This window comes from Bubalus bubalis, chromosome 1 (genome assembly GCF_019923935.1).
Source record: "Bubalus bubalis isolate 160015118507 breed Murrah chromosome 1, NDDB_SH_1, whole genome shotgun sequence".
Lineage (NCBI taxonomy): Eukaryota > Metazoa > Chordata > Mammalia > Artiodactyla > Bovidae > Bubalus > Bubalus bubalis.
Window position 1 is genome coordinate 16,336,513 of NC_059157.1, and position 25,096 is coordinate 16,361,608.

The 25,096-nt window shown below is 44.9% G+C and overlaps 1 protein-coding gene across 4 annotated transcripts in view; it reads left to right on the forward strand.

Annotated features, from left to right (window-relative positions):
- FUT10 (fucosyltransferase 10) overlaps positions 1-25,096 on the forward strand; it is a 140,882-nt gene that overhangs the window by 6,015 nt on the left and 109,771 nt on the right. For 2 of the 4 annotated variants that reach the window (XM_025278826.3, XM_045163897.1), the window contains exons 2-4: positions 1,557-2,081; positions 9,010-9,363; positions 16,593-16,887. In XM_025278826.3, coding sequence (XP_025134611.2) covers positions 9,283-9,363; positions 16,593-16,887 — 376 coding nt within the window. In that variant the 5' untranslated portion in view covers positions 1,557-2,081; positions 9,010-9,282. The other 2 variants (XM_044934030.2, XM_044934118.2) reach the window with 2 other exon arrangements.

Consider the following 25,096-nt stretch of genomic DNA (forward strand, 5'->3'; position numbering starts at 1 on the left):
GATTCTTTACCACTGAGCCACCTGGGAAGCACTATTTTTTCTTGTCAGTTCACTTCAGTTCAGTTCAGTTACTTTGATCCCATGGACTGCAGCACACCAGGCTTCCCAGTCCATCACCAACTCCCGGAATTTACTCAAACAACGTCCATAGAGTCAGTGATGCCATTCAACCATCTCATCTTCTGTCCTCCCCTTCTCCTCCTGCCTTCAGTCTTTCCCAGCATCAGGGTCTTTTGCAGTGAGTCAGCTCGTTGCATCAGCTGGCCAAAGTATTGGAGCTTCAGCTTCAGCATCAGTCCTTCCAATGAATATTCAGGACTGATTTCCTTTAGGATGGACTGGTTGGATCTCCTTGCAGTCCAAGGGACTCTCAAGAGTTTTCTTCAACACCACAGTTCAAAAGCACCAGTTCTTTGGTGTTCAGTTTTCTTTATGGTCCAACTCTCACATGCATACATGACCACTGGAAAAACCATAGCTTTGACCATATAGACTTTTGTTGGCAAAGTAATATCTCTGCTTTTTAATATTCTATCTAGATTTGTCATTGCTTTTCTTCCAAGGAGCAAGTGTTTTTTAATTTCATGGCTGTAGTCAACATCTGCAGTTTTTTTGAAGCCCAAGAAAATAAAGTCTGTCACTGTTTCCATTGTTTCCCCATCTATTTGCCATGAAGTGATGGGACCAGGTGCCATGATCTTAGTTTTCTGAATGTTGAGTTTTAAGCCAGATTTTTCATGCTCCTCTTTCACTTTCATCAAGAGGCTCTCTAGTTCCTCTTCACTTTCTGCCAAAAGGGTGGTGTGGGTTCTTTACCACTGAGCCACCTGGGAAGCCCTATCTTTTCCTGTACTCACTGGCTTTTGGATCCCACTTTGGTCAAATGCTGTGTGTCTTTGGTCCCCTCCCTCCCCGCTTCTACCAGATTGTGTTTCCTTATTGCATTGTAGCTGTTGTTGCTATATTCTAAATATGAATTCTTTGTTTGATAAATCTATTGCAAATATCTTCATCTACTCCCTGGGTTGTTTTTAATTATCTTCATAGTGTCCTCTGATGAACAGAATTTACTTTTAATGACATCCAGTTTATCAGCCTTTCCCTTTGTGTTTGGTGTTTTCTAAAAGTTGATGTCATTGTCATCAACCTGATTTTACAGAGAAGCTAACAGAGGTGCTGGGCACTGGTGCTCTCAGGGCCTGGAGGAGAGCGAGGCAGACCCTGGGCAGCAAACAGCAGTCACTGTCTGCAGATGTGCCCAGGAGGTGCATGACTCTTAATCCCTCCTCAAGTTTTTATCCCTAGACACTCACCTAGTCCTGGCCCTCCCAAAGTCTGAAAAGACCCCTCTAGGTTTATCCCTTTCGGTCTAGACTAGGCCAAAAGTATTTTAATTGGATTCTCTGAATTTAGAAGTCAAGTAACTAAAATCACTTTTTCTTCTCCAGTAAAATAGAGCTAAGTGATCATCCTGCTCAGCCTACCTAACACTGACAGCTGATGAAAGGTACCGAGGCCTCTGCTTTGCTTAAAATGTCCTCAATTTTCTTGGATAGGTGACTTTGAATGAGCTGCGCTCAGAGTTTGAGAAGCAAAAATCCCTGGTGGCTCAGTGGTGAAGAACCCTCCCGGCCAATGCAGGAGACCCGGATTCGATCCCTGGGTCCGGAAGATTCCCTGTAGAAGGAAGTGGCGATCCACTCCAGTATTCTTTCCTGGGAAATCCCATGGCCAGAGGAGCCTGGCGGGCTACAATCCATGGAGTCACAAAAGAGTCGGACACGACTTAACGACTAAAACAACAACTTGCTTTAGAAGAGGATCTTGGGAGCCTCCCAGGAGCTTTCCAGAGGGTGGAGCGCCTGGGACAGGCAAAGGAGGGGCCGGGAGGTGCTTTTAAACACGACATCCGCGCGAAAACCCGGATCCAGGATCGCTAGGCCTGGACGCGCTCGGGGTTATGGTCCCTTCTCTCAAATCTCCTCTCCGAGTCTTCGCTCGAGCTGCGGCTGGGAAGCTAACCGAAAGTGAAAAACCGCGGGGCTGCACCCGGCAGAGCGCGCCTTCTTCTCCGCGCTGCGGTGAGTAGCATCTTCAGGGTCTTTCCTGAGCGATGGCTTGGTGGGAGCAGGGTCTCGGTGCGGAGAACCGAAAAGAGACTTTAAAGAGGCGCGCCGAAGTTGAGACTCTGCTCGCCGAACTCACAGCCCTAGGGAAATCTCTTTGTGCCAGAAGGGAGTGTGTGTGAGAGGAAGACGGAGTTAAATGCTGAGAAAGTGTCCGCGTCCGCTTTGGGAAGCCTTGGGCAGCGCTTTCCAGGGACCCTCCCTGAGATGCAAACCCATCTGGCTGCTGAAAAGCACAGGTGGGAGGAAGGTGATGTGCGGGGGCCTCGAGAGCGGGTTCCCGCCCGCTCCCCCGTCCCCGCACCTCCCCCCAAGGAACGTTTCGCATCCCTCCCCGTCTGCCACCATCTTCCCAGCCCCACTAACTTCAGAATCTAACTTCACCTCTGTGCGCTGTGAACAGCTTCCTTCTCCCTGTCTTGAGTCGAGCATCACTTGTTGCTAGAATTGTGTGCTGAAGTAGGAGCGAGGCTGGCTGTCCAGTTGGGGAGAGCGTTGCCTATTTAAGGCAGAAGATGCTCTGGGAAAACCGCGGAACTGCAGGCTTTGCCTACGATATGCAAGCCATTTCTTAAGTATTTTGGTACCCGATTAGCATCCTCAGAATAGAACACATTTTATGTAAGCTATGGAAAGAACATTGGCGTGATTTTAAGACGTTTCCTGGGACTCTTAATGATTCTATAATATGTAGCAAATGCCACGCAAAATGACTGTTTTTCTTAACACCATGGCTCCAGCAGGCTGCCCCCTCCAAACCCCCAACACCACCAACAGAATCCCCCCCTCACCCCCGTCCGCAGAGCGGTCAGAGATAGTCAGGGAGAGTAGTATTCATGTCCGGACTTGGGTTGTTTATTTCAGTTGAGGGCTACGTGCAGTTTTGAATTTGGCAAGTTGGTCTTCAGGACCTCGTTCCCCTTTTATGTCCTCCATTCACTGAAGATGAGACCCGCCCCCACCCCGGACGCTCAGGGCCACTCGTGGACGTGTTAGTGACGTCACTCTACAACTGGGGCATTGTTTCTCCTGCCCGGCCCACGTGGTCTCTAGAGGAGGACCTGGATCCTGCCTCTCTGCCGTGAATAAGCAGCCCTGGGTATTTGCACAATAAAGTGGCAGAGAAACCAGTCTAGCCTCAGTGTTAGAACTTTCTCCCTCTCCTGCCTGAAGCCAGAGGCAATGTCCTAGTACGGCTGCATCTTTTAAGTCAGCCCCTTTTTTGGAATTGCTGGGTGACTCTTCATTTGCTGCCTTCCTGCTAGATGGCAGTGTGTAACAGTCGATTTAAATACACAGTCTCAACTGTTACTGTTCTTATCGCTCATCTTTTACTCTTCACTTAAAAAAAAAATATTTTTCAAGTTTTGTCTTACCACAAACAACATATTTGAAAAAAATTTCAAACCAGAATTAAAGTTAGGAAATAAAGAAAATGAACATATTGTTTGGACAAACAATGATGTTATTCATATAAGTGTAAGCATTGCTCAGTTTGCAGGCATTTCCAACCCATATTTAAATACTTTCTAAATTTGGAATGTAAAAAGTTGATTTCAGATGCTCTGTGATGACCTAGTTGGGTAAGAGGGGTTGGCGGTGGAAGAGAGGTCCCAGAGGGAGGGGATATGTGTATACATGTAGCTGTTTGACTTCATTGTGCAGCAGGAACTAACACAACATTGTAAAGCAATTATATTAGAAAAGAATTGTCCAGTTTCGATGCATGATACTGGATGCTTGGGGCTGGTGCACTGGGACTACCCAGAGGGATGGTATGGGGAGGGAGGAGGGAGGAGGGTTCAGGATGGGGAACACATGTATATCTGGCGGATTCATTTCGATATTTGGCAAAACCAATACAATACTGTAAAGTTTAAAAATAAAATTAAATTAAAAAAAAAAGAATTGATTTCAGTATGAAATCCAGTACCTATTTCACATACTAGCATTCTATTAATACAATAAACATTTGTAGTAGAGTTCTTGACTATGAATTTTTTAAAACTAAAAACAAGTTCATCTTTATTGACAGTATTTTTCAGATATTTATTTACTTGAAAATAAGATCTCAGTTTTTAAAAGTTAATGCTGAATTAGTCAAAAGGAGAATGAAGATCAAGTAACCCTAAATTGTCATATAGAAATATTTCTTGTTTTATATTTCCAGAAATCTTAAGTTTGTGATGACTCAGCTTGTCCCGATTACTGTCTCTTTACTTGATTGACTTTTCTTCTATGGAGTGTTCCTGGGCACTGTTCATGAGATCAGAGAACTTAATTTTGGGATGAAGATCCCCAGAAGATCATTTGTTCCAGCTCTTTGTTTTTAGGCACATGAAGTATTAGCCAGATTTTATCATGTTATTTGATTGTTTCCTCACTCATGATTACAGGAATGATCAAAGCAGCTGAGGGATTTTAGTTCCTATCTTTGCCAGAAAGGAAAATTGTTACAGAATAACCAGTAAGACCTTCCTGGAGAAAGAACAGTTATAAAGAACACCTTCCAAGGAAAAAGCAGCTCGGCTCTTAAGTGTCATACAGAATCTTCCCAATAGTGGACCCCTGTCTTCCATTTAAAAAACCTATTGTTTTTGAATGCTTCTGTTTGGGTCTTCATGTCAGTCTTTTTATTTAGTTCTTTAGTGGGTTTGTTTTTATCTAGAAACTAGACCCACTAAGTGAGATTGTATTAATACTGTATACTTTGGGTGCTTCAGTTTGTGTCTGGAATTTAAGAATTTAAGAATGGCATCACTTTCAGGAGTAGAAGAATGAAGGTGCTCATGCTGCCACTTCCATCCTCCCATTAATCTTTTTTATTAATGCAGTCTTTTTTAATTAAAAAAAAGGTATTTATTTATTTATTCAGTTGCTCTGGCTTAGTTACAGCATGTGGGAGCATGGGAGTTCTCTAGTTGCCACATGCAAGCTCTAGTTCCCCAGCTAGGAATTGAACCTGGCACCCCTGCATTGAGAGTATGGAGCCTTAGCCAGTGGACCACCAAGGAAGCCCCTAATCACCAGTCTTGATTCCAGCAGCTGCCAGTATCCCTTTCTCTCTCGTGAGTCGCTGTTTGTCTCTCCTGCCATGTGTGCTTGGTCCAAGAGGATGACCCTCCCAGACAGAAATCTGTAAGGCAGAGCACCACTCAAAAAAATAAAGAAAAAAAAGCTCAACAAAATATGCAGTCCATTAAAAAAGAGTGAGGAACACATTAACACAAATAAGTGTAAATAAAGAAAATGGTATGAGAAGGGAAACTGTGGAACCACCACACCATGCTCATCAGGTGCCCAAGGGACAGTCTTTCTGCAAATTAACAACACTGGTCAACTTTTTAATGTTCAACGGTTATTTTATATTCATCCAATAAAGCAGCTTTAAAGAGTTGCCTAACTCCCTCAGCATTCTGTCCACTGATTTGGTAGAATTAAGCACAATGAATGGCCATATATCGTCTGACCTGGCACTAGGGTGGAGTAAGGCTTCTCGAAGCAGGTAGCCTTGAATGCCCAGAATGGCTCTGGTAGTGAAAGAGGTATGGGTCTTGCAGGTAGGGACCAGAGCACAGAACAAGAAACTATATTCCAGGAACAGTTAGAACAAAGGGTTTGTCAGGTAGAAGGTGGAGAAGTAGGGCGGAGTCCAGAACTCTTGTTTTCTAAGCTAATGAATTTGGTCTTTATCTTGAACTCTGTGGCATTGAAATCCGTTGATGAATTTTAATCAGAGGAGAGATACCCAGTCTACATTCCAACAACATCTCTGAGCTGAGTGGGGGATGCTAGCAGGTTAGAAATCCTAGTTATCAGACTTTTTTTTTTTTTTTTTTTTTTCTTTGCCACACCAAGAAGCATGTGGCAGCCTAGCTCCCCAACCAGGGATCGAACCTGACCTAGAAACACAGTCTTAACGCTGGACTGCTGGGGAAGTTCTTATCAGGCTTTTGGAGTCACCAAGTAGGAATAGATATGGAGTGTTGGTGAAGTCAAGTAGTGTCGAAGGCAATTAGTTCAAAATTGCCTGGAGATTTGTCCAGAGGCCCTTAGACTTTCCTAACTGCCTGCCATGTCATCTGTCTTTCCTAGGACAGCAGCCCCTACTTAAGGAGTGCTCCGAGGATTTTATACATTATGAAATGAAAACATCTTGGAATGTTTTCGTTTGAGAAATGACACTTTGGTGTGAATAACATGTCTGGTAATTAGACATATTCCTTCAAAAGACTCTCCCTGGCATAACCTCAAACTCAGTTAAGAGTCAATTATTAACCCAATGACTTCCCTGGTGGCTCAGACGGTAAAGCATTTGCCTGCAATGTGGGAGACCTGGGTTTGATCCCTGGGTCGGGAAGATCCCCTGGAGAAGGAAATGGCAACCCACTCCAGTATTCTTGCCTGGAAAATCCCATGGACAGAGGAGCCTGGTGGGCTACAGTCCATGGGGTCGCAAAGAGTCGGACATGACTGAGCGACTTCATTTTACTATTAACCCAAATGACTCACCAGTTACTAGAGGACAGAGGATCTAAGACTTCCCAGAGCTCTCTGGTGGGTGTCACCCAGGGTCGGTTTCTCATTTTTCATTCAGGACCACAGGGCAGAAATCACCTGAGTCCCATGGCTGAGACCCTTGACCCACACCGGGGACCGGCCCTGCATGGCTGGGGCCGTGTGGGAAGCTGGCATCCTCAGGCTGCTAATTCACTAAGATGTCCAGTCTCCCTCCTGTCTATTTTAATTCAACATAAAGCAGAGAACCTGGAAATGATTTTGGGCTGAAAGTGTTGCTGCTTTTAACGGGACAGCCCTTGCAGGACTATGCAGTGGTGACTCTCAGCTCCAGACCCCTCTCCAGCCGGCAGATGGCCGGCCCCAGGCCCTGTGCATGGCCCGACGATGCGTCTCAGAGCTCAGCGCTTGGGTCAGGCGGGTTGGTTAGTGAGTCCACTTCAGCTGTTATCGACCTGGTTGAGCAAACACACACTGCTCCAGCCTGAGAAGGGGTGTTCTGGGGGTGCTCTCTTAGAGTGAGGGTCTGAGATTCACCCTGAGGGCAATGAGGAAACAGAAGGGAGCTTTCTTCTTGGGGTCCCTTTGTCTTGGAGCTTGTCGGCCTTCAGGGTGCTCTCTGCAGGTCCATCTGTCCCCCCCGTCGGGGAACCGCTGATTTGATGACAAACTCCCAGGTAACTCGTGCTGTATGTGTATTAGATTGATGTGCCCCAAGGCCTGGTTGGCTGCTGCCTACTCTAAATCATCAGACCATCTACCCTAGCTGATTCTGTTCTTTAGTGCTGGGTGTTTACCCACCGCTCAGTCCTCGAGACCGTACTGTGTACATCTTGTTTGGGAACTATGACCTCTCTTGAGATTCTTTGGATGAAAGGGATTTTTGTAACCTTAAATTCTTCTGGCATGATTTGTGAAAAAGTGAAAGTGTTAGTTGCTCATTTGTCTCTGAATCTTTTGTGCCCCAGTGGACTGTAGCCCTGTATCCCATGGCTCCTCTGACCCATGGAATTCTCCAGGCAAGAATACTGGAGTGGGTTGCCATTTCCTTCTCCAGAGGATCTTCCCAACCCAGCGATGGAACCCGTATCTCCTGCGTTGCAGGTGGATGGTTTACCTGCTGAGCCACCAGGGAAGCCCAGAATGAGAATGAGAAGAGCAAACGATTATTGGATATTTCTTTTGTATCAGGCTCTGAAATAAGTGTTTTACCAATTTTACCTCATAGAATTCTCACAGTAACTCTCTAATTGGGCACCTCTATGACCTGTATTTTGGGAATTGAATCGTGGTATCACGGACAGTCTGAGGAGTTGAGGTTTGAATCCTGGCAGGCTGACAAGAGCCCGTTTTCTTAGACCCTGTGGATTGTAAGACTTCCGCGGATGAAAAAAAAAGTTTTTGACTGTCTCTGAGACCAAGAGTCATTTTGTTGCTGAGGGGAAGAAATAGCCTGGACTTAAAAGTTGATCAAGGTAGATGCGTGAGAGGGGAGCACACCTTTAAAACCAAGGTTTTAAAGCAGAATTCTGCATCACTTGTGTATTTCTCATTGGATCTTCAGTTCCATATCTGAGAGATGTACAGTCAGATCTTAGGACCAGGCCCTTGGAGCACACCCTTCCTCTGAAATGTGGATCCTTGCTCTCCTCTGAACTCCACAGTGTGGTTTGCTCAGCATGTTTGACTTTAGGGAACCCCAGGGATAAGAGGCATTCTGTGGGACTATTTAGTTCATTTGAAAAGCTTTTGGAAAAGACCATCCATTTCAGATAGATGGACACCTTGTTTCAAGACATCCAGAGAACCATACTGCCCACACAATCCACTGCTTTAGTGCACTTCCTGTAAAAGACTAAGCAAATAAAGCAGTAATCTAAATTCCTTATGTTGTGGCCGAAGTGGTTTTCCCTGGCGGGAACTGAGGTCAGTCAATCATTTGCCATTTCTGAGCAAAGCCTGAAACTTTTGTTCTTTCCCTAATTTTTACAGGGCTGAGTGGACAGTCACGGCTATTTCTGCTCCACTTCTCTGTTCTTTTGAAACTTAGATGAAAGGAAATGATCACATGTCAGTGACTTTTGGAATTCAAGTCTGATGGCAAAGAAAATTAAGTGGAAGCATCATTTTAGTCTCGGGACCTGATTGTCGATCTCTCACTCTCCTCTAATGGACTGTATGACCTTGAGCAAGTCTCTTCACCTCTCTGGTCTTGGTGTCCTTATCTATGAGTGAGGTGTTAGGTCTAAATGATCCCAAAGATTCCTTTTAGTTTTAAAGCTTTTTGTTTCTACACTGCGGCCCTGCAAGACTGCATTAATAAAATCTCCTGTGCTAAGGCCAAACTATTGTTCATTTGTTACAGATATTTTTTGGATGTCTTCTGGTTTAAAGAATCCCCAGCTGCTCTGATGATAGCTTAAGAAGACTGCATGCTGTTCCCTTTCAATGCCAAGCTGGGCGCCCTCAGAACTTCACTTCTCAGTCCTTCATGGAGCCCGGATCCCAGCAGGAATGGCAGCGGAGGAAATTGGCACACAGATGGTTCCTCCACGTGAAGTTGTCTTGGTCTGCAGGCCGACTCGAGAACACCTGGTAACCAGGCTCGCCCTCTGTCAGTCACCCAGGGCAGGGCAGCATGGTGCGGATTCAGAGGGGGAAGCTTCTGGCATTTTGCCTGTGCGTCATGGCTACCGTCTTTCTGCTCATCACACTCCAGGTACCAAGAACTTGGATCGTGTAGTGTTGATTCCTGGGCCTCTTCCCCTACTGCCAACCCCATCCCATGCTCGCCAAGGACTTTACTTTTTGCTTCATCTCTCAGGGTCAGGATGCTCTCTCTAAGGCAAGAAAAATACTTTCTTTTTATAACATATGGAATTGAGGTTTAGTGAGTGGATGTGGTAGGTAGAAACAAGATCAGTGAGTTGGGAAATCAGTTTGTGACTTGCAGGATCCTAGTTTTGAGATTTTTTGGATGTGGACCATTTTTAAAGTCTTTATTGAATTTGTTGCAATATTGTTTCCTGGTTCGAACCAGGGATCGAACCCACAACCTCTGCATAGGAAGGTAAAATCTTAGCTACTGGACCACCGGGGAAGTCCCAGAGTCCTGGTTCTAGTAGGGCCCTGTCTGTCTTGTTGGCTGAAGACAACTCTGAACAAAGTAGCCCTCAATGTATCCCTGAGGACTGCGTAACAGCCCCAATTGTGCTACTGATGGCGAAATGCAATTAAGATCCAGATGAAGGTTTAGCTTGGATGACTTCCTCCCAAGTCATGACCCCTTCTGAAAGATGCCATTCTTAAAGAAGCAGTGACTGTTCCAAGGACACCCTAATTTGTTCTGCAGAACACAAACGTCGGCATTAATAAATTTGTTGGTAGTAGGGTGAATGAACTGAAGCATTTCTTCAGTCCTCCTATTGATCTCATATGGTTGGTTCTTCTGAACTTCATTTGCTGATTTCAAAGTAAAATAAAAATTTCACAGTGAAGGTAAAATATAAATATGAGTTCAGATTTTTTAGCCCCCACTTGTGTCCCTCCTGTCCCTTTCAAAATCCAAAAGGACTTTGAAAGATTACTTCTGGATGTGAGTAGTTCACATACAGGCCTGATGGAGACGAAGTGTCCTCTGGGCATTTTATTCTGGAGGATTGCCCTTCTCCTTGCTTAGGACTGAATGAACGAATGCTTATACCAACACTTTGGCAAGTAGTCTGCACTGTTTCCACCACCTTCCGCTGCCAGGTTGAGATTCTGATCAGAGCAGACCCCTGGCTCTCTGTCTCTCTTGGAGGTAAGGATCTAGGACCTGCTTGAGCTGGAAAGGCTGCAGTTTTCTGCTTCATTCTGTGGGAAATTATGAGAAAGCTTTGATCTTACTAGACATTTGACCTCTTTTCCAGGCTTGAGGAATGCCTGTGTACAAGTTAAGAATTTTGCTTTTGATGTCAGAATAAATTACCATGCTTTTGGTAGGCATGTCATCTCTAAGTTTCCAGAATAGAAGAGTAGTAGTGTGTTTACTGGAGCTGAACCTTTGCCTGGGTCTTGATTGCAGTTTGCCGTCGGTGGTCTGATTTGGGGTGTTACCCAGTCCTCATGGATACATTGAGTGCTTCATTGTTCAGCGTTGCTGTAATACTGTTTTTATTTGAACACTATAAAATGAACAAATATAATGCCTGTATTTTTAGTGTCGTAGTCTGTGCACCGGTTGGAAAAGAATTTCCAGACACGAGGCAGAATGTGAGGAGAACAAGAGTTTATTAGAGTGGGGGACGCTGTTAGAACAGTGGGCAGGTTCAAGGGAGAGCCGACCCCTTTTGTGGTCTCTGCAATGAGGGAGACCTGGGTTCGATCCCTGGGGTGGGAAGATCCCCTGGAGGAGGGCATGGCAACCCACTTTGGTATTCTTCCCAAGAGAATCTCCATGGGCAGAGGAGCCCAGCAGGCTACAGTCCATGGGGTCTCAAAGAGTCGGACATGACTGAGCGACTAAGCATAGCACAGCACAGCCAATTTTTGTAGCCTCAAGACAGAGAAAATTCCTGCTGGTAGGGTAACATGAGATGATTGGTTAGGATGCTAGAAGGTAGGTATTTTTACCTAATATAAGGTCAGGGGGGCTCCTGGCAATGGTTGATTAATGGTGCTTAATCAGTTCCAGAGATGACCTTGGTGCAGGGGTCCACATCTGTGCCCTTGGTACAAGGCTGTACACCTTTGACCTTGGTAGAGAGCTCCACATTTAGGACCATTCCTGTTTTTACTGCCTTGTAGACTACGCAAGGTGAAATAATTTGCCATGTAGGTAGGGAAAAGGAAGGCTAAATTAAAAAAAAAATCATGTCATAATCCTGTATTAGTTTGCTAGGGCTGCCATATATAAAGTACCAAAGACTGGGTTGGGTGGCTTACACAACAGGAATCTATTTTCTCACAGTTGTAGAGGCTAGAAGTCAAGGTCAAGGTGTCAGCAAGCAGGGTCGTTCTCTCTGAGGCTCCTCCTTGGCCTGTGGACGCTGTCTTCTCCCCAGGTCTTCACACTGTCCTCTTCCTATACTTCTCTGCATCCCTGTCTCCTCTTTTTCTATGGACACCAGTCATATTGGATTAGGGCCCACTCTGATGACCTCTTTTTAACTTAATTGCATCTTTAAAGACCCGGTCTCCTAGTTCAGTCACATTCTGAGGTGGGAGGGGTTAGGGCTTTAACATATGAATTTGGCCAGGGGGGCAGGGGAGGGGGCACAGTTCAACCCAGGACAGATCTTATGACGTGATTAATAATCTAAACTTGAAATAAGCTAAACTTTCATTGACCTACAGTTAAACTAAAGCATTGTGGTTCTCTGGAGGAAGTCATTCATCTGAGACACTGTTTTTGATTCCCATTTAACTATATTTTATATATAGTATCTGTAGATTCTTTGGGTGTATGGTATCTTTACTTTTTTTTTTTTTTTTAATTTTATCTACCTTTCAGTTGCACAAATAGCTGACAAAATCATTTTATAGCAAATCTAAGACATATTATTTCACTTGGACTTTCTTTAATGTGATTCTCTAACACAGGGGCCCCCAGTGTCCAAGATCTAATGCCTGATGATCTGGGGTGGAGCTGATGAAATAATAATAGATATAAAGTGCACGACAAGTGTTATGTGCTTGAATCATCTCGAAACCATCCTCCCCCCAGTTTCCTTCCCCCAGTCCGTGGAAAAATTGTCTTCCATGAAATCATTCCCAGGTGCCAGAAAGGTTGGGGAACCACTGCTCTCACAGATGGGAACTTTAAATTTAGTATAACCATATGACTGTTGTCATACTCAGCAAAATTAATATTACTCAGGACCATCTATGTCTCAGGCCATATTAAATTTTCCCCAGTTATCTCAAAAAAAACTTTTAATGGGTTGATTTGAATCTGGAGTAAACAAATCCACATTTTGAATTTATCTCAAGTTTTGTGGATTTTTTTCTATAAAAGTTTCTTCTGCCCCACATTTTATTCCATGTCATGGGTTTGTGGAAGAAACTAGGTCATTTGTCATTTTGAATTTCCCAGATTTTGGATTTGGCTGATTTTCTCCTCATGGTTTTGTTTAATATGTTCCTCTGTGCCCCGTATTTCTTACCACCTGGTACTGATGTCTGAGGCTAGACATTTTTTAAAAAGCTGTTTTGGTAGGACAGTCTCTCCTTAAAGCAATCCCTGTTATTTGGATATGACCTTATGCTTTGCACAGTAGATGCTGATGAGAAATGTGGAGCAAAATTTGTCTTCAAAGTTATACCCATGGCTTTCCCAACATGATTCTTTAAAGTCGCTGGTTGTACATTTGCAGGGAAAAGTTGGGTGAAAATATAGAGCATTTGTGGCTAAAGTCAACACCATTCCATCAAGCTCTGGGGAGTACCTGTCTTATTGCTGTGCTGTGCTTAGTCACTCAGTCATGTCCGACTCTTTGTGACCCCATGGACTGTAGCCCTCCAGGCTCCTCTGCCCATGGGATTCTCCAGGCAGGAACACTGGCGTGGGTCGTCATGCCTTCCTCCAGGGGATCGTGTCACCCCAGGGATCGAACCCAGGGCTCCTGCATTGCAGGCAGATTCATAAAAGTGCCAGGGATACTGTTGGCAAGGGTTTTTAGTTTTCAGTGACAGTTTTACTGTTCCAACGATGACTATAGTGTCACAAATGATCCATGCTTTTTTCAAGGCTAATAGAACTCTTTCCTCCTTTTGGAATACTGTGTGGCTTTTTGCCAAGTGGCTCTTAATAGTTTTTTTGGTCTTGGATCCCTTAGAGAATCCAGTGAACATTACAGACCCTCCCCTGGGAGTTACAGACCCTCCATCACATCAGTGGGCAGGGGCCCTTTTCTGGCACCAAAGGTAGCAAATGCGTAAAGAAGACGCCACCCTTGGCTGCTGAGAGTGGGGCCTGAGGGCCAACAGATAGTCTCCTCTGTTGACCGGTGGAACAGTTAATACATGAAAATATATCTTCTTTTAACTGCTTTATTCTTTGCATAGTCTGACTATTAATGTTTTGTTATATATGATGCAGACCATCCTCTACTTTTATACTGCTCTAACATATTTTGTAATTGTTAGAAATATATTACTTTTTTTGGTAATGTATTATATTTGTTTGTATTACATTTTTTTGCCATCTGAATATCAAATGTTAAAGTTTGATGAAATGGCAGCAGTTTTGCCTCTGATTTTACTCTGCCCACCCTGCCCTGCAGATTACTTTGATTGATGGCCTTGCTCTCCAGAACCCAGACTCTCTGCCTCTTTTTTAAATTTGGCTTTGAACGTGAATGTATGTGCTCAGCAGTGTCTGACTCTTCGCAACCCCATGGACTGTAGCCCCCCAGGCTCCTCTGTCCATGGGATTTCCCAGGCGAGAATCCTGGATTGGGTTGCTATCTCCTTCTCCAGGGGATCTTCCTGACCCAGGGACCAAACCTGCATCTCCTATGTCTCCTGCATTGGCAGGTGGATTCTTTACCCCTGAGCCACAGGGAAGCTGTACCAGGTCTTGTTAATAGTTGTGGCACGTGAGATCTTGGATCTTTGTTTTGGCAAGCGGGATCTTTAGTTGTGGCCTGTGGGATCTAGTTCCCTGACCAGGGATGGAACCTGGGGACCTTGCCTTGGGAGCATGGAGTCTTAGCCACTGGACCACCAGGGAAGTCCCCAGACTGTCTTGAAATACATAAAAAACATGGTTTTAAGTGAGAAGGAGTCCAGCACTATGCCATCTCCATGCCATGGTGGATATTATTGGACTTCCAAGGTGGAACTAGTGGTAAAGAATCTGTCTGCCAATGCATGAGATATAAGTGACATGGGTTCCATCCGTGGGTCAGGAAGATTCTCTGGAGCAGGAAATGATGACCCACTCCAGTATTCTTGCCTGTAAAATTCCATGGACAGAGTTTTAAGTGAGAAGGAGCCCAGTACTTAGGCCATCTCCATGCCATGGTGGATATTATTACAGACATAAGACCCATGTTTTAACACCTTTGAAAAGTGAAAGTGAAAGTCGCTCAGTTACGTCCAACTCTTTGGGACCCCATGGACTATAAAGTGCATGGAATTCTCCAGGCCAGAATTCTGGAGTGGGTAGCCCTTCCCTTCTCCAGAGGATCTTCCCAACCCAGGAATCGAACCAGGGTCTCCTGCATTGCAGGCGGATTCTTTACCAGCTGAGCCACAAGGGAAGCCCTATGACACCTTTAATTGTACTAAAAGGAAATCAATAGGATTTTTATAATTCACTTTCCCCAGAATGTAATCTCCAGCATTAGCCAGATAATAGCCCTGACTCTTGCAGGTTTCATTAAGAGACACAACCACTTCTGGATTCTATATATGCCTACAAAATGGAGGAGAGATGTATCTGTTAAGTGTTTAGTAGAGAGACATGTCCTTGTTGGTAGATATTTTGGAGGCTGTGTCTCTACCCCTAACCCCCAGAAACTGTGATGTGTTATTTTACTTGTCTAAAAGAAAGAAAGTGAAAGTGAAAGTCACTCAGTTGTGTCCAACTCTTTGCAACCCCATGGACTATACAGTCCATGAAATTCTCTAGGGTAGAATACTGGAGTGGGTAGCCTTTCCCTTTTCCAGGGAAAGGTTGGATCTTTCCAACCCAGGTCTCTCACACTGCAGGCAGATTCTTTACCAGCTGAGCCACAAGGGAAGCCCAGGAATACTGGAGTAGGTAGCCTATCCCTTCTCCAGGGGATCTTCCCGATCCAGGGATCAAACTGGGGTTTCCTGCACTGCAGGTGGATTCTTTACCAACTGAGCTATCAGGGAAGCCCACTTGTCAAAAGGGACCTTGTATATGAGATTACAGCGACATACCTGGAGGTAAGGAGATAACACTGAATTATGTGTGCAGGCCTGGAGGAACCACAGGAGTCCTTAACAGAGGAGGCTCTTTCCTGGCCATGGTCAGAGAGTGATATGACAGAAGAAGGGTCAGAGAGATGCAGCATTTCTTTCTTTCTTTTTTTTTTAAATTTAAAAAAGTGTATTATTTATTTTGGCCATGCTGTGAGGCATGTGGGGTCCTTCTTCCCCTACCAGAGAACAAACCTGTACTCCCTGCAGTGGAAGCACAGAGTCCCAACCACTGTACTGCCAGGGAAGTCCCAAGAGGCAGCATTTCTGATTCTTAAGGTGGAGGAAGGGGGCCACGAGCCCAGAACTGTGGGTGCCTCTGAAAGAAAACCAAGAAATGAATTCCCTGTCCAAGTTTCCTGAAAGGATCGTAGCCCTTCCAACACCTTAATTTTCTTTATTTTTTGAGGGGACTCCACACACTGAATGGAAGACTTTAGGGGGCAGGGAAGGAAGCTGCTGGGGTACAGAGACAAGGGTAAGAAGTCCCTCCAAATGGGAGTGGAGTGCCTGCCACCCTGCCTTGCCCTGAACATCTGCCTCCAGGGCCATGGCAAGAGTCCAGTCCATTAAGTACAGCGTACAGTCCTAGCACTTGGAGTCTCCTGTCCTTGTCAGTGAAGTGCCCAACACCTTTTAGCCCAGCGAGACCATTTCACACTTCTAGCCTCCAGAGCCAGTTTATTATTGTGAGAGTAAAGCTGTATCATTCTAAGTTGCTCAACTTGTAATAATCTGTTAGAGTAGCAATAGGAAGCTAATAAAACACTAAGTCAGGTTTGATCCCTGGGTTGGGAAGATCCCCTGAAGGAGAAAAGGGCAACCCACTCTGGTATTTTTAGCCTGGAGAATTCCATGGACAGAGGAGCCTCTTAGGCTACAGTCCATGGGGTCCCACAGAGTCAGACATGACTGAAGTGACTTAGCACGCATGCATGCAAGAAGCTAAATCCTCATGGTGCATAGGAAATTATAACCAGTCTGACACGGGTAATAGGTTGTCATCTTTTTTAGGTCGTGGTTGAGCTGGGAAAATTTGAAGGCAAGACGTTTAAAAATTCTCATTTAGAAGATGGACATGCACAAATGGAAGCCGAGCCTCTCCACCTTCATCCATTCTTTAAGAGAGGAGGACTGACCCTGAACAGGAAGAAGACATTGGCAGCTGACAGCTTCCCCATCATGCTCTGGTGGTCCCCACTGACTGGGGAAACCGGAAGGCTTGGCCAGTGTGGGTCGGATGCTTGCTTCTTCACCATCAACCGGACCTACCTCCATCATCACAGGACCAAAGCCTTCCTCTTCTATGGTAGGTAGGGCTTCTGCCTTTCTTCGTGTTTGCTGACATCCCCCTTTGAAGCTGAGTTACTGCTTTTCTCCCAAGGAGGACATGGGGGCTACACTTGAAAGCACATTGCCGGCCTGAACCCCTACACTTGCCCCGGAGAAGGCCTGAGCACTGAGCCAATACGATAAATATGCGAGCTGCACCAGCAGAGGGGTGGTGGGCCGGGCCACCTGGCATTTATTATGGGGGAGAAGAACTGTTTCTTCTCACCTTTTCACAGTTGGGTACCACGCTCACTGGATTTGGTATTTAGGAACTGGGTATTGGTTACACCGCTGATACCAATTCAGAATATCATCTGTGATAATGGCCGGGAGATTTTGATTACCGTAACAGTTGTGTCATTGGACACATGCTCAGCACAGTTTTTTTTTTATTTCACTAGTTAGAAATAAAGAGTGTTCCACATCAGCTTTCGAGAGCAAGTTGGTATTCATCCCTCCCCCAGGCTGATTATATGTCATGCTGGGATTGAAGGGCCGCCAGACCCAGCCAGGTGGAGGTGGCGAGATGCCAGCAGCTGTTAGAAATATGGAACTCTTGGACGCTGAGTGATGGTGGGTGTGGGGAAATGCAGATTAGCAAGCTTGATGGAAGACAGGCAAGATTAGTCACTTACGTTAGGAAGTCAGTGCAAGGACAGCTGCTTTAGAGTGGTGTGTGTGTGTGTGAGTGTGTGTCTGTGTGTGAATGTGTGTGTGTGAACGTGTGTGTGTGTGCGTGTGTGAATGTGTGTGTGTGTGAATGTGTGTGTGTGAACGTGTGTGTGTGCGCGTGTGTGAATGTGTGTGTGTGTGTGTGTGTGTGTGAATGTGTGTGTGTGTGTGTGAATGTGTGTGTGTGTGAATGTGTGTGTGTGTGAATGTGTGTGTGTGTGTGTGATTGTGTGTGTGTGTGTGTGTGTGTGTGCGTGTGTAGTGGTGCTGGCTTTGGAGTGGCAGGACTGAGACTAGGGTGTAGGGCTGAGTCATCTTCAGTGTTCTGCCTGACAACAACTTAAATAAAGCGGAAAGTGGCCTCAGCAGGAATCAGGTGGTGTGTGGGCCCTACCGTTGGTCAGGGCTTCAGAGCAAGGGGGGCTTCCATGGTGGCTCAGCAGTAAAGAACCCGCCTACCAATGAAGGAGATGCAGGAGATGTTGGTTTCGATCCCTGGGTTGGGAAGATCCCCTGGAGGAGGAAAGGGCAGCCCACTCCAGTATTCTTGCCTGGGAAATCCCATGGACAGAGGAGCCTGGTGGGTTATAGTCCATGTGCTCATCAAAGAGTCAGACATAGCTTAGTGACTAAACAACAAATAATCCTCTAAATGGTGTTTTGAGATAAAGCAGCATTAAATGTATGAGTTTAATTTCCCCAATTTTAACAGAAGCCCCTAGACATATTTCAGTTAGACACAAAAATATATAGGTAATGTATATACAAAACCTATTACATAGCTTAAAAAATAAAATATTACAAGTAAAATTGAAATCTTCTCTGAGCCCTTCCCTGACCCCATCACATTCCCTTCCTTCTTACCCCAGAGGGGATCATAATTCTGAAATTCATTGTGTGTGTGTGTGTGTGTGTGCTTAAACAACATAAAGTATTATTTTGTATGTTTTAAAATTACCTACATAGCATGATAAGTTAACTTTCTGTAACTTACTTTTTCTCTTACATGATTTTTGAAGACGTATTAATGTGTCCTTATAGCTCTACTACTACTGCTAAGTCGCTTCAGTCGTGTCCGACTCTGTGCGACCCCATAGACAGCAGCCCACCAGGCTCCCTCATCCCTGGGATTCTCCAGGCAAGAACACTGGAGTGGGTTGCCATTTCCTTCTCCAATGCATGAAAGTGAAAAGTGAAAGTGAAGTCGCTCAGTTGTGTCCAACCCTCAATGACCCCATGGACTGCAGCCTTCCAGGCTCCTCCGTCCATGCGATTTTCCAGGCAAGAGTACTGGAGTGGGGTGCCATTGCCTTCTCCACCTTATAGCTCTAGTTCACCCATTTTACTGTTGCATGGAATTCCATTGTATTTATCACACTTCATTTAACCATTTTCCTGTTGTTAGACATTTAAGTTGTTTTAAAAGAAAACTTGCTTATGGAAATAGAGACACACAAGTAGAGAACAAATTTATGGATACCAAGGGGGAAAAGAGGGTGGGATACACTGGGAGACTGGGATTGACATATATACACTGTCAATACTCTGTATTAAAGAGATAGGTCTTCCGTCGTGGCTCAGATAGTAAACACTCTGTCTGCAATGCAGAAGACCTGGGTTCAATCCCTGGGTTGGGAAGATCCCCTGGAGGAGGGCACGGCAGCCCACTCTAGTATTCTTGCCTGGAGAATCCCCATGGACAGAGGAGCCTGGTGGGCTATATAGTTCATGGGGTCGCAAAGAGTCAGACACAGCTGAGCGACTTTCACATAACTAAGGTAACTAATGAGAACGTGTTGTATAGCACAGGGAACTCTTCTCAAAGCTCTGTGGTGACCCAAATGGGAAGGAAACCCCCAAAAAGGAGATATATGTATACGTATAGCTGACTCACTTTGCTTTACGCTGGAAATTAACACAGCATTGTAGAGCAACTATATGCCAATTGAAATGAATAAAAAAAGTAAAGCAAAACCTTGCTTATGACAAAAAATACTACAATAAACCATCCACGTACATGGGTGAGATTCCATGAGGACTCATACCCAGCAGTGGAATTATTTGGTATGAATTTGCGTTTACTGGATATTTCCAAACCAATATCCAGAGCGATCGAATCACAGTCACTATCTTTTAAACATTTAAAACTTTTAACATGTTATACGTGCACATATAGCTCCAGTATTTCCAAGTAACGCACTAAGCTTGTGACTTCGTGGTTTTCAGTTTTGGGGCATTATATATTGATTCTTGGGAGAAGGCAATGGCACCCCATTCCAGTACTGTTGCCTGGAAAATCCCATGGATGGAAGAGCCTGGTAGGCTGCAGTCCATGGGGTCGCTAAGAGTCAGACGCGACTGAGCGACTTCACTTTCACTTTTCACTTTCATGCATTGGAGAAGGAAATGGCAACCCACTCCAGTGTTCTTGCCTGGAGAATCCCATGAATGGAGAAGCCTGGTGGGCTGCAGTCCATGGGGTCACACGGAGTCGGACACGACTGAAGCGACTTAGCAGCAGCAGCAGCAGCAGCAGCATATTGATTCTTACTATGGAGGATGAGTATTTCACTGTCCTGCTTCACCCTGCTCCTCCCACTCATTTCCTAGCCCTGCATTCTTCCTCAAAAGTTATATCATCATTTTAGACATACATCTAGTTTCTACATCTTCATGTAGTCACAGTGAGCCATGATTTAAGATACTAAGATTTCTTTTGCTGCACAAATTGTTTTCCCTGGAGAAGCACCAGATATTCTTTTTTTTTCTTGATGTGGACCATTATTAAAGTCTTTATTACAATATTGCTTCTGTTTTACGTTTGTTTTTTTTTTGGCCTGGAGGCACATGGGATCTTAGCTTCCTGAGTAGGGATCAAACCCGCACCCACTGCACTAGAAGGCAAAGTCCCAACCGCTGCACCACCAGCGAAGTCCCCAGATATTCTCAAAAAAGTGTCTCCCAGAGATTCGTGACCTGTCCACTTGAGCCTTCATCCTTTCTGTCTGGTGCCCAGGTACTGACCTGGCTGCCCATCACTGCGGGGATTTCCTCTATTTCACTCTTGTGTGGGATTTTCTGTTTCTGTTATGTCTTATCTTCCTCTTTCTTGGTTTGTGTCTTTATTTATTTATTTGGTGACGCCATAACGTGCAGTGGGCTTCCCAGGTGGCACTAGTGGTAAAGAACCAGCATGCCGTCTCAGAAGACATAAGAGATGCGGGTTCGATTCCTGGGTCGGGAAGATCCTCTGGAGGAGGACACGGCACCCCACTCCAGTGTTCTTGCCTGGAGAATCCCACGGACAGAGGAGCCTGGCGGGCTGCAGTCTATGGGGTCACAGAGAGCCAGACATGACTGAAGTGACTTGGCACACACGCACGCAGCGTGCGGTATGTGGGATCTTAATTCCCAGAGCAGGGATCGAACCTACTTCCCCTGCAGTGAAAAGCGCAGAGTCACGACCACTGGACCCCCAGAAGTCCCAGTCTGTGTCTTTATTTCAGTGTGTTCTAAGAAGGGTTCATGGAAGGTAAGTTTTTCAGGGACTTTGTATGTGTGAACATGTGCTTATTTTACTTTTACTTTTCCTGATGCTTTCGCTCAGGACAGAATTCTAGTCTGGAAATTCTTTTCTTTCTGAATTTTTGGGACACTGTCCCCCTGTCTTCTGACTTCTAGTGTTATGAGGAATCCAGAGCTATTTTGATTTCCCATCCTTTGTGGTGTGCTTTTTTGTTCCCTTCTCCTTTCTCTGGAAAAATATAGAACCTTCACTTTTTCACCAGTTTGGAAATTCAGTAATGATTTTCCACTGATTATTATTTTTTTTTACACTAACCTTTAAAGTGTCACTTGAGAAGGTGAAACATTAACAAAAATAAGCTTATTATTTAAAATAAAGTAAAATATGAATATAAAACAGTGTTAAGTGTATATGTGTGTGGGAATCAGAAGAGGTCTGCCTACCTGGAATTAAGACTTTGGTATTCTTGACTCTGCTGACAGATTACATAAAAAGAATATTCTGGAATACAGGATAAAGTGCAGATGAAGAAGGGAAAACCACCACAGGGGGATACATTCAGGCTTGAAATGTAAGGTAAATCAGACAAAACTTTTCTAAAAGGTCAATAATCGATGATCTTGAATTATCAGGGAAAATATCTGAAAGTTTACAAATTACGGGGGAGTTACTCTGTTGAAATCATAAACATTTTCACAAAACATAGTATTTTACCAAATTACTGAGTAACTGGCATTCTATCTGAGACATTCATGTGAAGAAATTCAGTAATGGTTGCCTTGCTGTTTGTGTATTTCCTTCCGTTGAGGTGAGCACTCACGTATCTGGTTGCCGGGAAGCCTGGCGTGCGTGCATGCTCAGTTATGTCTGACTTTTTGAGACCCCATGGGCTGTAGTCTGCCAGGCTCCTCTGTTCATGGGATTCTCCAGACAAGAATACTGGAGTGGGTTACCATTTCCTCCTCCAGGGGATCTTCTCCACCCAGGGACTGAACGTTTATTCCTGCAGGCAGATTCTTTACCACCGAACCACCTTTGTATATACCATAAGAGAAATGTCAACAAGTCTCGTGGGATTTCAAAGACGGGAGAGAGCACATGATTGGGAGGATCAGGAAAGGCTGCATAAGATCTTCATAAAATAGGGGGAAGTTGAAGTGGGACTTGAAGGAGAATGGAATTGGATTATATTGGGAATGGAGGACATTTCAGTATGAAAATCAGCATGAATGGGAGCATAGAGTTAGAAAATTATGGGTAATATCTGAGGTTACAGCAAGGAGATCGGATGGCTATAGCCTAGTTTCATGTAAGAGAGAGATTAAGATTGAAGGATATACTGAAACCAGAGCATGGGAGACTCTTGAACTTTGGCTTAAGATTTTGCATCAAATTAGAGGACAGTGTTATGGAGCCAGTGAAATTGAATGGCCTTTTAGAAACCAGCTCAAGGAGACTTCCCTGGTGGCCCAGTGCTTGACTCTGTGCTCCCACTATAAGGAGTACGGGTTCAATCCCTGGTTGGGGAATAAAAATCCTGGATGCTATGCAATGCACCCCCCAAATAATAAAAATTATTAAAAAAACCCAACTCAAATGTAGCACCTGTATTTATTATTCCCCTCTATTCGATGTAGCTTCTCTTCTCTAAATGTTCATAGGCATTTTGTATCTTTTTTTTATGTTGTTTCATTGAGCCTCTACAACATGTTGGGCACAGCACCAGTAATGGGGAATAAAGAAGATAAATAAGGTAACGATGATATTTGCTTCTGTCCTATATCATTTCTTGCATGTTAGAGTGTGAAGTTCATTCTTTCTTTCTTTTTTTTTTATGATGACGGGGCAGCACCGCCACATCTTTGTGTCTCCCCTTGCCTCTGTTCGGGCACAATGCCTCAGGCACATTTGACACTCAGGAAACAGTCACAGAGACTTAGAGCCCGAAAGGACCCAGGAGTATAACCTTCTCTTTGTACAGGCGGGTAGACTGAGGCTCGGGAAGGGTAGGGATGTGTCAAGAAGACACAGAGGTTAGCAGCCAGGAGTTGGGCAGAGAACCAAGGTGCCCTGACCTGATCCAGGGCTCCCTCCCCCAAACCGTCTGTGAATGTGCACTTGTGACCATAATAAAACTTGGATGTTTGGACTTGGGGATTGCTTACAGTATATGGTTTTAACAGGTTGAATTAGAGATTCAGTTCTTTAATAGGGTCTGTTGAGCAAACCGGAGTGAATACAGCATGCTTTGTCTGAGGCTCCCGAATTCTAATTAAGTAGGTCACCGAAAACTGCAGATGGGACTCTGGCTCAGCAGGATTGAAGAAGAAAAGGCAGGAAAATGATTCAGGTATCAAAGGCTGACCTAATTAATGGAAATGGAAACTCGAAGGGTTTTGTGACCTTGAAGATTTTGTGAACCAGAAGTTTTATTTTCTTTTTTGAAAGATTTTATTTCTATTGCCTTGGGAGACTGACCTAAGAAAACGTTCCTAGGATTTATGTCAGGGAATGTTTTGTCTGTGCTCTCTTCTAGGAGTTTTATGGTGCCATGTCTTACATGTAAGTCTTGAAGCCATTTTAAGTTTATGTTTGGGAGCACACATTCTTTCTTTATGTTTCTTGCTGATCCTGTAAGACCTCATTCAGAGGGTTTTCACCATCCCCTAACTGGAAACTGTGGCAGAACTCTGACTTCTGTACTCACTCTCAGGGAATGGGTAATTGTGTGGTCACTTTCAGTTGCAAACACAGTTTCAAACTTAGTAAATGGAGCGTTGAGCCCCATGGCCATGCCTAGGGTTACATATTTTTGCATCCCCAGCTCGGACCTCTCTTAGCTTAACTCAGTTTAGTTGTTCAGTGGTGTCCAACTCTTTGCGACCCCATGGACTGCAGCTTGCCAGGCTTCCCTGTCCATCACCAACTCCCAGAGCTTGCTCAAACTCATGTCCATCGAGTTGGTGATGCCACCCAACCTCTGTTTTCCCCTTCTCCTCCTGCCTTCAATCTTTCCCAGTATCAGTCTTTTCCAGTTAGTTCTTCGCATCAGGTGACCAAAGTATTGGAGTTGCAGCTTCAGCATCAGTTCTTTCAGTGAATATTCAGGACTGATTTCCTTTAGGATGGACTGGTTTGATCTTCTTGCTGTTCAAGGGACCTCTCTCACGCTGCCACAACCCTGTGATGCTTCTCCTTCTGCAGGGCAGGTCTTTCCTCCCTCTAACCTCTCCTCACCTCCTCCGTCCTGCACCACCTGCTTTGTGGAGCCTTGCAGAGATGCCAAGAAGACAGCGAGGAGAATTAAGCAGACAGGATATTTCTTACTTGGCCCGTGTGGCTTTATGTCCTGTGAACTCAACAGGTGGTTAGAGAGGATGGCCTTGATGGGGTGTGGCAGATGATTAAAGTATACTTTTTCTATTCTGGGGCCTTTCTGTGGCATTTCTAGTTTTCCTGCTGGAATCCTGGCGTTTCAGTGTCCTTTTCCAGGAAGTTGCATCTCTGCTTAGGGTACTCATGTGGGATGGCTTCCTAGCTCCTGGATCCTGCAGCATATCCAGCTTCTTTCTGCTGAGCTGTGTCTCCCTAGGGCTCTTTGAGGACCCAAGACTCCCCACGTGCTCACATGTTTCGGTGGGAGGAGCTTCGGGGGTGTAGGCAGACCACAACACAGACCCTTTCCTCTGTCATGCAGGCAGATCACCATACCCGGGTGAGACGTATCAGGGAGGGCAGTCGGACCTGATCCTCACCCTCCTGAGTTCCTCGGGTAGGCACGCATCCTCTGTGTCTCTAAATTTCAAGGACATATTTCAGATTTCTCTAGGTAGCTCTGTTGGAGCAGGATTTTCAAAGCAGGGCAACAGCCCTCTTCATGGAAGTGCTTTATTCATCTCCTCACAGGCTCTTCTCTCACCCCTTTCTGTATTCTTGACCTCGCTGAGGAATCCATGAGTTGTAGAACAAGCTGTCCTTCATTCCCTCT